This window comes from Centrocercus urophasianus, unplaced genomic scaffold, assembly GCF_019232065.1.
Source record: "Centrocercus urophasianus isolate 14NV4802_14NV808 unplaced genomic scaffold, USGS_Curo_1.0 seq_12, whole genome shotgun sequence".
NCBI classification, from domain to species: domain Eukaryota; kingdom Metazoa; phylum Chordata; class Aves; order Galliformes; family Phasianidae; genus Centrocercus; species Centrocercus urophasianus.
In genome coordinates, this window is record NW_024884364.1 from 43,194,310 (window position 1) to 43,208,200 (window position 13,891).

General features: G+C 45.5%; 1 protein-coding gene across 1 annotated transcript in view; it reads left to right on the forward strand.

The window, feature by feature from the left end:
- The first annotated feature begins 803 nt into the window (after window positions 1-803).
- The window catches only part of SH3KBP1 (SH3 domain containing kinase binding protein 1), a 217,869-nt gene continuing 204,781 nt past the window's right edge, over window positions 804-13,891 (forward strand). The window contains exon 1 of the mRNA XM_042809914.1: window positions 804-904. Coding sequence (XP_042665848.1) covers window positions 901-904 — 4 coding nt within the window. The 5' untranslated portion in view covers window positions 804-900. The remainder of the gene's footprint in view (window positions 905-13,891) is intronic.

Below are 13,891 nucleotides of genomic sequence, written 5' to 3' on the forward strand. Positions count from 1 at the left end.
TCACTGCCGTTAAGGGTGATCGCGCTCTAAAAGCTGCGTTACCTACGCTTCCTCTCGCTCTTCGCCTGTGCCGCTGTCAGCCCGCAGAGGAGGTTCTCCCGCCCTCTGCCGCTGCTGTGCTGCCCGCAGGCGTCACCGCGCTGCGCCGACAGCTCTCAGCTCCGGTCGTTGTACCGGGGCGCGCCTTTCACCTCGCAGCAGCAGCACCTTCTGAGCGACTCTGCTCCTTTTTTTTTTTTTTTTTTTTTCCCCCTCAACAACGCTACCAAGCCGGCCTCCACCTCATCTTTTCACCTTTTTTCTCTCCCTCCCGGCCCGGGCCGGCCCCTTCCCCACGGGGCGAGGCGCACCCGGCGCCCCTCAGCACCGCTTTCCTTCCCCAGCCCCCGCCGGGGACCGCCGCTCCGCTTCCTTCCTCCCCGCCCGCCCTCCCTCCCGCTCTCCCGGCGGCGCAGCGGCTGTGGCGCAGTCTCGCGACACTTCCCGCAGCGCCACGCTGAGCTGAGCGGAGCTGCTCGCTCCGACAGCGGCAGCAGCAGCAGCAGCGCCGGCGTTGGGAAGCGCTGCTCCGCGCCCCGGCCCGCGGGGAAGACGCCCATCGGCGCGGCTCGGCGGCAGCCGTCTCCCGGTGCCCGGGCTCGGCCGCGCTCCGCCCGGCAGCGGGGACTGCTGGGGGGAGCTGAAGGCTGAGCCCTCGCCTCGTTTTATTTTTTCCTTTCTGCATCCACGCGCACACGTATGCCGAGGCGAGGCGAGGTGCCTCCCGCAGGACGCGGCGTGCAGCCCGGCCGCTGACCGAGTGCGGCGGCCGCAGGAGGAGGGAGCAGTCCCGTCAGCAGCCTCGGGCACAGCCGCCCCAAACTTTCAGCCCGCGCCCCGGCAGAGCCTCGCTCGACATCGATGGGTGAGTCGGAGCCGAGGGGCGGCGGGGAGGGAGCGTCCGCCTCGCGGCTGTTAACTTCTCCCCCTCCCCCGGCTCCCCGCCGATTGCTTTCATGTGACAGCCGGAGGCGCTCGGGGCTGCCGCGGTGGGCGATCCCGCCTGGAGCTGAGGAGGCTGCGAGCCGTCCAGCGCCCTCAGCCTTCCGCCGGGCACACCCACCGCGGGCTCCGTCGGCTGAGCGGCTGCGGGCGGCGGGGCCGTCGGGCGGGCGCTGCCCGTGAGGTGGCTCCCGCGGACTTCGGGAAGAGACGGCGCCGGCCCGAGGTGGGCAGCGCCCGCTACCTGTGCGGAGGGGAAGGAGGCAGGCGGTGGGGGTCGGGGGGTGAATGGCGGCCCCGCCGACGGTGCCGGGTTCCCGGGGCCGGCCCGCTGCTCGAAACGGCGCCCGGCTGAGAGCGATGGATTGGAGGGAACAAAAGCAAGCCCGGGCTGCTGGCAGGGTGCACCCTCCGACCGGCTCCTGCCCGGGGGTGCCCCCGGAGAGCGGCTCCCGGTGCCCGCTGAGCCAAAAATGCTGCCGGCATCCCGAGAGCGATACTGCTAAAGCCATTCCCTGCAACGCATTAGGTGGGCAGACATTTTACCCAGTTTTACCTGTTGTCATGCGGTGACACTGGGAACGTAGCGGGGAAAAATCTTCTCTTTGTTCTTAGGGAGTGCTGTCGGAGCGATGCGTAGCTGCCGTACCTGTACCTTGAGAAATTCAGCACTAGCTTTTCGCTGTGGACTTTCAGTTAGTCCTCCAGCTGGGGCTGGGAGGCGTTCAGCCATCTGTGCCTCATTCCGCTGTATTGATCCCAACGAACTCCGGTGCTGCTGGCCGTAGGCCGGCATCCCGTGCCGCCGCCTGTAATTGGGTGGCAGAAGGCTCTGTTAGGGTTGGTGTGTCTGCTAGGCAACGCGGCTCGGAACTTCTTAAAATGCAGTGCTGTAAGCAAGCGTGGGGTTGATCACTGAGGGATGGAGCAAAATCTGTGTGGTGTAGTGCAAGAAATGATGGTTAGTGGTTTGTTTGTTTTAGTTATTTATTATTATTATTTCTTATCCTCAGGGCATTTTTTTCATTCTTAACTTTGCATTGTGACGCTATAAGACCTCCCATGATTGTATACATCTGGCATCCTTAAAGCTGATTTTGATAATGACTTTCCGAACTCGCTGTGATTCACAGAATGGCCCAGGTTGGAAGAGACCTCAAGGATCATGAAGCTCCAACCCCCCGACCGCAGGCAGGGCCACCAACCTCCACATTTAGTACTAGACCAGGCTGCCCAGGGCCCCGTCCAACCTGGCCTTGAACACCTCCAGGGACGGGGCATCCACAACCCCTTCAGCAAGAACTCGCTTTGCAAAACGAGAGCAGAGAAAAGGCACGCTCTCATTGTTCATATCTTTAGAGTCATTCACATCTCTAGAGTCTAAGCGATTCTTATGCTATTAAAAAAAAAACAAATGGAAAAAACACGCGAGGAAGATATGAGTAATATGAAAGTGAAATTTTTCTAGGAGATTCCAAATGGAAACAGTTTTATTAAAAACATTTTTAGCGTTGTTTCATTTCTCAAAGACATTTAGATGCATGAAAGAATAGTGGATTCTTCATAGGTAGCACATTGTTGAGATTCCTCGTCTTTTATTTTTAAATTACTTTCATGCTTTGTATTTCGTGTTTGGCACTGCACAGCGTTGTTACTACCTGGCTCTGTGTACAGACTGCAAGACGAGAGGCTGGGGAGCAGCACTGCAGAAAGGGATCTGGGGGTTCTGGCTGGTGACAAGTTGAATCTGAGCCAGCAGTGTGCCCTGGCAGCCAATGGGGCCAACAGGGCCCAGGGATGCACCAGGCCCAGCACTATCGCTTGGGAGGGGTTGTCCTGCTCTGCTCTGTGCTGTGTAGACTCACCTCCAGCACTGAGTGTGGGTTTGGGTGCTACTATGAAAGAAGGACATAAACCTAGTAGGGAGTGTCTGAAGGAGGGTTACGAATGTATTAAAGTGTCTGGAGGGCACAGTGTATGAGAGGAGTGGCTGAGGCCCCCATGTTTGCTCAGCGCACAGCAGAGGAGCTGAGGGGAGGCCTGACGGCGGCTGCAGCTCCTCACAGGGAGCGGAGGGGCAGCGCTGAGCTCTGCTCTGTGTGACAGCGACAGGGCCCGAGGGAACGGCGTGGAGCTGCGTCAGGGGAGGGCGGCTGGGGGTCAGGGAAAGGGGCTGCACCACAGGGCGCTGGGCACGGCCCTCAGTGCCAGAGTTCAATGATGCTCCATGATCCTTGTGGGTCCCTTCCAACTTGGGGCGTACTATGGTTCTGTGATTTGATGATTCCAAGGCTCCGTATATACGTGTCTATTACACGTGTGTATGTTAAAGTTCAGTGTATAACCTCAAGCTTTTTTACAGCATGTACTCAAAACCTTAGAAGAAATACGCGTTTATTGATGTTTTATGAGCTGTTCTGTGACATTAGAATTGCAATATCTTCAAGTAAATTCTTTTACATTTGGAATTGACTTGTCAGGAGAGCTGAGTGAATTGAAGTTGGTAGTTTCTGAAACATAAGAGGGGGGCAGGGCAGAGACAGTGCAACATGCTTAATCCCCTTCTGTAAATATTTGAGAATTGAAAAGGTGGTGTTTCATAGGTATGTGTGTGGGGGTTTGGTGTTTATTTTTAAGGCTTGTGTGTGGTTATGGAACTCCTCAGTCTCATTTGCGAGACCTTTGTGTGCTCATATATCACATTGCCCTGCTGAATGAAGTTGAAGGTCCAGCAGACAAAGTAGGAACAAGGTACGGTAGCTGCATGGGGAAGAGCTGCTTATTTAATTCAGAACATGTAAAGGTACAGCATGATTACAGAAAGCAGTGTTTAGCTGGCATCATCCCAAAACAGCTGAAGTTTTGCAGCGCCTTGTGTCGGTTGAGGCACACCTTCCAACCTCTGCAGTAAGTGAACAGGGATCCTTGTTTTGGCTATGCTGGATCCGCTCATCTTTCAGTCATTTTCATGTGTTAGTTAGGGGTCCTATGTAACAGTAGAGCTATGGGAGTAAGCTGAAGCCTTCACCATAGTGCTTGTGTAAATTCATGCTTATAGATAGACAGTTTCATCACCAAACTTCTGAATGGTTCGCTTAGTAGCTTGTTTGATGTATATATTTTTTTGTAGATTTGCTTCTCTTAATAGTTTTTCAAGGTATTTTTAAAACTTTCCCATTGACAGCAGGAAAGAGAGGATAGGCTGCTTTTGCTTGTCTGTAGTCCCCATAGTTAGAGCTTTGTGTCCTTTGAGCCAGTTACGTTATTAGTACTCACAGACAACCGTTGTCTGCGTGGATTGACACAGCGGTTGAGAAAGATGCTGTGAAATACCGCAACTGCCTTGTACGCAACAGGGGAAAGTTGCATCAAGAGGAAATAGAAGAAAAAAAAAAAACAGCACTGATTTTTCTATACTAATTGCAACACCTTTTCCAGTTTTAACTTTTTCCTAATTCTTTTTTTCTCCTGTCCTAATTCTCCTTTGTCTCCTGCCTTCAAGTCTGCTCCTCTTTCCTCCTGAAAGCCCCTGCCTTGATATGTCTTTCCCCTCTACTTCTTTCCACATTGCACGTGTGCCACTTCCTCTTCCTCCCTCTCTTAGCCAAGCATCAATAGAGGGAGCACTCTGAGCACATTTCCTGCTTGTGGGGCCATGCAGACATGGGGCCATGCAGGAACATGCAGAGATGTTCCTGCGTCAAAACTTATGCTTAGTCCCACAGTACGTGTTGGAGGATGCTCTCTGCAAGGGGAAGCATGGGGAGTTCAGCTGGTGAACATCAACGGCTCTACAGTCCTGTGTTGAATGAAACATTTTTGAGTTGAGCTTAGTGAAATAGTGTAAATTGCACACAGAGGAAGGTGGGTGTGTCTGTGGTTGTTGACTTCTTGGACAAATTTGAAGTTCCCCCTACAAGGCATTGGGAATTTTGGAGCCTTTGAGCAAAACAGCTGTAAGACATTTTCTAAATAGGAATGACACGTGTCATTCAGCAACATTATCCTCAAAAACTGTTGTACAGTTTCAGCTGGATACAAGGGAGAGTCATATGGGAGTTGGTTACCATGCTTTTCTTCACTTTGAGTGTTTTTTTTTAATTTAATTTGTTTTAATGAGATTATAAGCAGCTATAAAGTGGCTCACACAGGAAATCTCATGTGAAAACCTTTCTCAAAGTGTAAAAAGATCTCATTTCTCCTCCTCAGAGGAGATGTGAATCATCTTAGTTCTTTTGTTGTCAGTAGGTTCATTTCTGACAACACTTGTGTTAGAGGTGGTCAAGATCAGATTTCCAGTTGTTTGGTATCCATATTTGTACAGCCTGTGAATGTCTTTGAAGTCAGAGTTCGAGTGGAGTTTTCATAAACTGATGAATGATTTTGGTAACCTGTATGAATTTTCATACAAAAGCGGCTGGCAGAAAGCTTTTTTCTTAGAAACCAAGAGATAATGGCTTTACATCAGAACTTTGTCAGAGCTGCCTTCTGCATGGGTCAAGACATGGATGTGAAACCAAGGAATAAAAAATCCGTATTTATGTGTGCGTATTCAGAATTCTGATTTTATAGTCTTCTTTTAGTGCTCTTCTTGCCCCTATCAAGTAGTTCATTTCTTGCAATGTCCGCTGTAATTGTTGCCCATATTAGCTGTTGCTTTTAGATCAGAGGGTGTGATAGAGAAGAGAATGCTTGAAGTAGATACCATTTCTCGAAACAGGAGATTCTTGTTCCCCTCTGTGATAGCAAAAGATGCATACGTTGAGAGTTATGCTAGAGCTGCATCTGAAAGACATCTTTCCTGGTCTGCTCATAAAGAAATGTGTATCAACATCACAGCACTTCCTTGACAAGCAACATTATTTTGGTATTAATGCTGAGTGTATATGTATTTCTGTTTAAACTGCTATTAATACAACATAAGCTTAGGTTGGATATCAGGAAACACTTCTTTACAGAAAGGGCTGTGAAGCACTGGAATAGGCTCCCCAGGAAGGTGGCTGAGTCACCATCCCTGGATGTGTTTAAAAACCGTTTGGATGTGGTGCTCAGGGACATGATTTAGCAGAGGGTTGTTAGTTAGGGTAGGATGGTTAGGGTGTGGTTGGACTCCATGATCTCTAAGGTCTTTTCCAACCTGAATGATTCTATGATTCTGTATACAGTTTAATGTTACTCAGATTTCTTCTTTTGTAATTGCTATTCACTGGTTGTTATAGGGCTTTGTTTTGAGAATGCTGCTCGTCATTGTGCTACCAGCAGTGTATCAGAGTTGGTGTAGGAAATCAGCATTGACCTTGTGGATAATGTATTGACTCCTTTCACATTGAAGGGGAAGGGATGCGTGTGCTGGGAGAGGAAAAGGAGTGCTGGGTAGTTTGTAATGAGCAGCTGAAATTCCAGGTCTGAAATGGTAGAGGTCACTGAAGTGCTGAAAGCAGGTCATCCCTGATGGGATCAAAGGAAAGAAAACAGCCACATAGATCGTATCTGTTGTTTCTCTCTGAAACTGCTGTTTCAGAGCAAACTCATCAAAATGCTGATAGATTTATTTGTGTGGTTCCTATCTTTGTGTTTTGGTTTGGTTTTAAATCACAGAATACAAAATCCTGGACAAATACATATAAAAAATACATACAAAAAAATGTATGTTTTTCCTGGGTGCAAAAGCAGTAGGTAGCTGTAAGGTGTATCTATGTTCATGCACTGAGAAATGGTGGAAGAATATATTAGGGGGAGGGGAGCAGGAGAGGAGGTGAGTATCAAGATTCTGTAATTCAACTAATGTAAAAATAATTGCTGCCTGTCTGCTTCACACAGAGGGGACGCACAAGGAGAGCTTTAAGTCTTTGTGTTGGTGAGAATATGCAGTACTGCAGTTCGGTAGCCATGGATCATGTTAGAAAATTGAGTTGACTTTTTCCCCCCTTTTTCTGATTGCTAAATGGGAAGCATCAATAGTAACCAAATCTTGTGAGTACAGCGGTGATGCCTACTTAAAAGTTGTGTGGCAAGGTGACTGCTGTGATGTCTCAGCTATGCTTTGTTCCTAACTTAACTTTGCCTTAGGGGAAGGAGTGTCCTGGATGATGAGGGACAGTGGAGTAAAAGATGTCTTTGTTCTCACTGCAGCCTGTATTCCAATGTGAGCATCACTGAGAACCTTTGCTTTTGTTTTAGGGTAAGGGTTTGTCTAGAGTTGTGCATCACAAATTACATGTGTTCCAAAAAGAGGGTGATGCAACCTAGAAAACTGAACACTTCTGTGAGGATCAGATCCCAAGCCTCTAATTAGTTTCAATGTAGAGATGCATTCTGAGCTCTGCTATTGAATTTCATTAGAAATATTGGAGAGGAGGGAAGAGCTGCTCTTTCTTTATTTCCTCTTTGGTTCTTCATCCTGCGCAGCTAAATTGCTTTTGATGATTAAAGGTAGCTCACACCAAAACCAATGTAAGTCTGTTCATTTGCATGGAGACCAAAGTCAGCACTGGTGTGCAACCACCTCGGGAGTGAACACTTGTTCAAAAACCTCAGTGTGGGTTGGTTGCATGTGTTACAAATCAAGGCTCGACTTGATCTGTAAATATTTAATTAGCTTTCGATAGCCACGTGTCGAAAAGCTAAGTACTCTGTGTCTCATAAGGAATGCATAATAAGTGAATGAGTGACCCGACTTCTCTAAAAACAATCAGGAAAATAAAAATCCCTGTAATACACTGTGTCCTCTTCTTGCAGTTTCCAGGAAATTGCTTGTTAATTTACAGAGCAACATGTTCGTGCTTGTTTTCAATAATGAGATCTCCACATAAACACACACAGAAATAATACCAGATAATACCAGGATGCTTTCCTGTTTTGTTTTGTTTTTGTTTTTGTTTTTTTGTGAGAAGGTCTTGGAGGTCAGTGCAATTGCTGCTGTTCCATGCTAGATCAGCTAACTGGTATCAGCCCAAATCACTGTGTGTGTAGCACCGTCTTTCCACGTGGCAACGTTTATAGAAGTGTTAGTGAAAGGTAGCAGGAGTGTAAGGGTATTAATATCTACATCCAGAGTTTTTCATGTTTGAGCCAGATGTGAAACTATTCATGGAAAAGCCCCCTCTCACGTTTAAGTCAAATATGTCATCTATCTGTGGTTGCTGATTCATCCTCACCACTGGCAAGAAGCGTTTTTAATGCTCTGGTATCTTGGCAGAGTGGATTTTTTTGTCTCTCTCTGTGATACGCTTCTGCAGCACTGAAAATTTGCTATCCTTGTGACAGAAAACTGAGTAGCAGTGAAACAGCTTAATTTTTCACCGTTTTTCTCATTACTGCTGTTCTTTCTGTGGTGTCTCCCTGAGGACTTATGGAGCTGTGAATGCTCATCTATCTGTTTCCCACTGTAAGTGGTCACACAAGTAATTCCAAAGTCAGAACAATGCCTTTCGTTTGGAATTTCATTATGACAATATTTTAAAAACTTTCTGTTACCAAATTCAGATTGACATGTAAATGCTGTTTGGCTTTATGTTTCCAAATGTAAGGATTAGTGACTTGTTTTCTAGGGTGCCAATTTATAAACAAATATTTGAATGTTTTATGTATGAGGATTGATTACCTAGATACTTTTCCAGGCTTGGTGCCTCCAGCACAAGAAAGATCCAGAACTCTTGGAAGGCCCAGAAGAGAGCCACTGGGATGATCAGAGGGCTGCAGCAGCTCTCCTAGGAAGAAAGGTTGGGGGAACTGGGATTGTTTAGCTTGGAGAAGAGAAGGCTCATTGTGGCCTTCCTGTACTTGAAGGGAACATATAAACAGGAGGGGGATTGGCTGTTTACGAGGGTGGATTGTGATAGGACAAGGGGGAATGGTTTTAAATTGAGACAGGAAGATTTAGGTTAGATATTAGGAGGAAGTTTTTCACATAGAGGGTGATGAGGGACTGGAACAGGTTGCCCAAGGAGGCTGTGGATGCCCCATCCCTGGAGGCATTCAAGGCCAGGCTGGATGTGGCTCTGGGCAGCCTGGTCTGGTGGTTGCTGACCCTGCACACAGCAGGGGGTTGAAGCTGGATGATCATTGTGGTCCTTTTCAACCCAGACCATTCTATGATTTTTCTGTTATTTCCTGTGAATTTGTCCTTGTTATCATCAGTGGTTTTATGGAACAATATCACGTCAGGACCCTTCACTCTAGGCAAGACCATGCTGACTTCCTGATAATCTAGGTATTGTGTTTCAGCTAGATTGCAGAATCTGCGGTGTGTTGGATAGAAATATCCAGCTTCCCTACTTACACAGGGAAAAACAACAACTACCCCTCCCTCTGCAAAATGAAAATAGAGCCCTCATTCTACCTACCCCAAAAAAACTTTTGGTTCAAGGAAACTAACACTTGCTAACGCTTGTTGAAAGCACTGGCTCAGCAGTTCAGAAGTTTTGCTTCCTTATGCATGTATTTTCAGTTTGGTTGTAGGAACGAAGAGGTTGATCAGTGAGTCTCAAAATCTAGGGTTGGCTCATTTTCATCAATGTAATTTCCGTATGAAAGTGTTTAACTGGCTTTGACTAGTGGAGTTCAATGACTTTATACATCTGTTTTGTTGTGTTTGTTTAATGAAACGGGTAACATGCAACTTTGATCACATTGCTGCATTCTGAATGATTTACTACCTTGACTCAATCATATAATTAGTTCAGTCATTCATTTTAATTTGGTAATAGATTAGCTTTTCATTTCATAGCTTATTGCTGTATTCTTAATACTGGAACAGTGCTCTATGTAGTTATTTCTTTGGTGACTTTAACAGCAATTTTTCAGATGACAAAGGACTAAAACTCTGGAGCTTGATTGGGTATTAACTTGGTAGCTTAGACATTTTATTAGCTCCTCAGTTGCTTTCCTGGCTTTGCACCAATTGGAAACTCCTGTTGGTTATATTGAGTCAAGTTTAGCTGTCCATACAGATCTGCTCTGACTTCATAGGAGCAACATGTATTTAACAGAGAGATTTTTGAGTAAAGCTCTTTCAGGATAGTTAATGGTTGTTTTACTTTTGGGAAGCCTTACTAAAGCAGACGAAGGCTCTTCTGTGTCTTCCTCCTTGCTTAACGTGGTGCTGCTGGAGGATTAAATTTGCTCCTTGTGTGATAAAAAAAAAAAAGCAGTACTGTCCAACAGCCAAATAATTTGTAGGACTAAGATCAGCTCTCTCAGATGCATGAAGCAACTCTTAAAATAGGAGAGAAATCTTCATGCTGCCTTCTTTTTTTAGAATTGTTAATATTCCTCTGCCTGCGCAGCTGCTCTTTGTGGCCACTCTTCTGGCAAAGATCTCCTGTGAAATGGGAAATATCTTTGTTTTCTTTGAAACTTTGTTACTCCCTTGTAACTATTGATAATTTCATTCATCAAAGACCTTTATTTGCTTGTGTTTAAAACCCCTGAACTGCATTTGCCAGTTTTACTCTGGCCACTGAGGTCAACTTGAGTGGTGTTTTCTTTTGTCACCTCCTCCTGCATTTTGGAATTGCTTGCTTTGATTAAATGAAGCGTGCTACTTATGTTAAAGACTACATTGTGTGTGTGTGTGTGTGTGTGTGTGTGTAGCACCTATCAAGTAGCTTTTGATTCGCTGACATCTCAGTTGGCTGACTGTGGTTCATGAAGGTTACAGTAAGTGGCTAACAGAGATGCCATCCAGTTCATGATCCACCACCCCCTGACAGTTCAGAGTTGTATGTGCTGACCCTGCCTGTGTGAGATCTCTTAAAGTGTATGCATTCAAGTGTTTTTTGCGCAAGAAATTAGCCTGCTTCTTCCTGTGCATTTCTCATTCCTTCACCTCATTCTATCAGAAAGCAGTTTCTCTTCCTGTCACCTACAGAAGTGCATTTATGCTTTTTTTCCCTCGTGAAAGTTTTTAGTATGTATTTTAATCTGCATCAGCAATTCCCACCTATTTTTCAGGAAGATGCACTTCACCCATTCTTTTCAGGTAGCTGGTGCTACATCATCTTGTCTTTTCAGTTGCTCTTCCTTCAAATTCATCTTTCCTTCTCTTCCATTTGTCCTTCAAGCCTGCTACTTTTTCCTTTCTTTAGGAAAATTTATGCTTCACTTGTAGTCTTAAAACTCACTATATTGAGATGTAAACACCTATAGAATTCTGATGACAATCCATTTGTGGGTGCTCCTTTAACTATTTCCTCAGAATTAGAGAGACAAGAAGCCTTGTTAGTTTCCTACGAATACCGTATTAGGAAGGAGAGGCACTGGATATCACTTAGAGGCTGTTGCTTTAGTCCACTGACTTTCTTACCCTGGAAGATAAATGCTGTGATTTCTGTTGCACTCCGTGTTTTCCTAGTTGCCTTTCTGGTACTGTCTGATCCAGAAACTGATGAGAGACTGGTGCTTTTGTGATGTGTGAAGAACACATTGTAGAAATTGGCAAAGCCAAGTGCTGAATTTCTGTTGTTTCTGCATTTGGAGAACTTAAAAGCAGGATGTTGCTGTTTAAAGTAGAATTTCAGTTCCTGTCTGTTTGAGTCTGGCAATACCTTGCTATAAAACCAAAAGCAGGGGTTGATGTGGATGCTGCCTTAGTGGGCAGAGATCCTAAATGCAAGAGATGCCCTTTCCTGCTCTAGTTTTTTTTTGAAAATTGGTTTTAGCACCTGATTTCTTTAGCTCCAAGAGCTTGGATCATTGAAAACCAAGGGGGTCACTAGAGATTGTTTGAATGGATGGAGCCCAGGAATGTTTGTCATAGAGGCAGCAGCTGTAGAAGAGGTGATCAGGGTAGGTAACATTGAGCAATAGTCCTCTCTGCCTGCTCTCATGCCCTGCTTTCAGTCAAAACAGTGTTAGCACACTCTGGTTGCTGCTGAGTGATGGGAGCAGGGCTCGGCTGGGAAAGACTCAGCAAGGCAGAGCAGCCACCACGATGGGGCAGGGAGTGGGGAGGGGACAGAACAGTGCCTGAATGAGGCTGGGGGTGGTTCTGTACCACATTGCACCGTGTGCAGGGCCGTAATGCAGTTGGCTGCGGATGGACACTGCTCAGGGATTATGGGGCATTGGCCAGTGGTGATGAGACCTCATGCTGGCAGGCGTCATGATGGTGCTGGGCATCAGTTGGTGGGTGGCTAGAGATTGCAGTGCAGCCATACGTATTGTAATTGTTGCATTTTTGTTCCTTGCTTTCTCTTCAGTTAGTAAATAGTTTTTATCCCAACCCATGAGTTCTGTTTTGTTTCCAGTTCTCTTCCTCATTCCACTTTGGAGAGGCAGAGTGAGCAAACAGCTGTGTGGTGTTGAGCTGCTGCCAAGTTATGCCCCGACACCTTATTCTCTCAGTGGTATGGTTTTAATCTGCATGCTGCCTTCTGGATACTATAGAAAGATTCTGCAGCAGTATTCAAGGAGGTTCTGCTCATCTTGAGTCGCATCTGTCTTACTGTAGCTTTCTTGACAGCATGCTTTGTGCTGTCGCAGACAGTACCAGTGCTGGTAACTGGTGTTGGATGGGAGGAGGAAGAGGCAGCCAGAAGAACAGCTGCTTGTAAAACAATAGGGTCCTTTGCTTCTGTTGTTTACTTGGGTTCCATAGAGTTCCATACTGCTGCTTTCTCTGCTTTGCTCCTGCATTCTCACTGCAGCAATGGGTTCTTCCACCTAAATGCTGACTATTGTTTGTGTTTTCAGTTCATACTCAGCCCCACTGGCATTCTCATTCAACCAGCACACTGTGGTTTAAATTCCCTGTTGAAGCAATGCTATCATCAGGTCACAAGCAGTTGTTGCTTGCAATTAAAGTCTGTGACAAGCTTTCAGATATACTTGTTCAGTCTGCGTCAGTTTTTGCTTTCAGGATTGTTTTTCCTGGGATGATTCACCTTCTTCTAAATCCGCAGAGTTTCTGTAAAAGAAAATGAAAAAAGCAATTGTTAATGGAAGTGCTGTCTCACTCAGGCATATTGATGGATGGGATTTTAAAAGGCATCCTGAAAACAAAACGGGGAAGTTAATGGTTGTGATCTGGGAATGTTTTTATTCGTAAGAGCTAAAGAACTAAACTAAGTTAATTTGTGATTTCTGCATATTATGGGAAAGAACAAATTACCTGCAGGTACTGATGTGAGCTGAGAGAACAGGCATTAAAGGAGCCTTCTCCTGAACTGCATTCTGAATTCTGAAATTTGAGAGATTTTTAGTGGGAAAAGTCAACACACGATACAATCTGATAGAATAGTTATCTTTCAGAAAACCCTTGGGCAGATCAATCTAAACATGCTTATATACAATAATTTCTACTTCTAGAGCAGCATTTCTTTTTTTTTTTTCGACACTTCTACACTTACTGGAGTTTTGAAGGAGAACGAAAGAATTTGATGCAGAAATACAGATTGATAAGGGTTGTGAACACCAGCCTTCTTTATTAATCAAGAAAAAATATTGGGGGGTGGTGAAGAAGTCATTTTAATCAAATGAGTTCTTCTTCAAAATGCTTTTTGTTGTTTCTCATGTAATTGTTCAATTTGATCATGTAATTCAGTTTTTTAATAAAACATTAAGTGTTTTGGTCTGTTTCAGTGTAATACAAAGGCCAGTGGAGATGATGTAGTGCTAGCATGCAAATCTTGTATTGGACCATAGGAGTGAAATGCAGATTACCTGTGGTCTTAGCTCATGTGCTTGTGACTGTGAACCTCAGCACATACATACCTTTCATAGCTCTTAGAACACCTGACAGTCTTGTCTATGGGAGCATTACGGAAAGTGTCCTTTCATTTGGCTTACAGATTATGAAACTGTTGAGAAATTGCACACGGAGCCCAATCTTTCTCTGAATGCTAAGTTCTGTAGATTGTGTAGAACTTAGCATAGATGTGGAAGAGGGCTAAAGGGTAAAAAGCCTCTG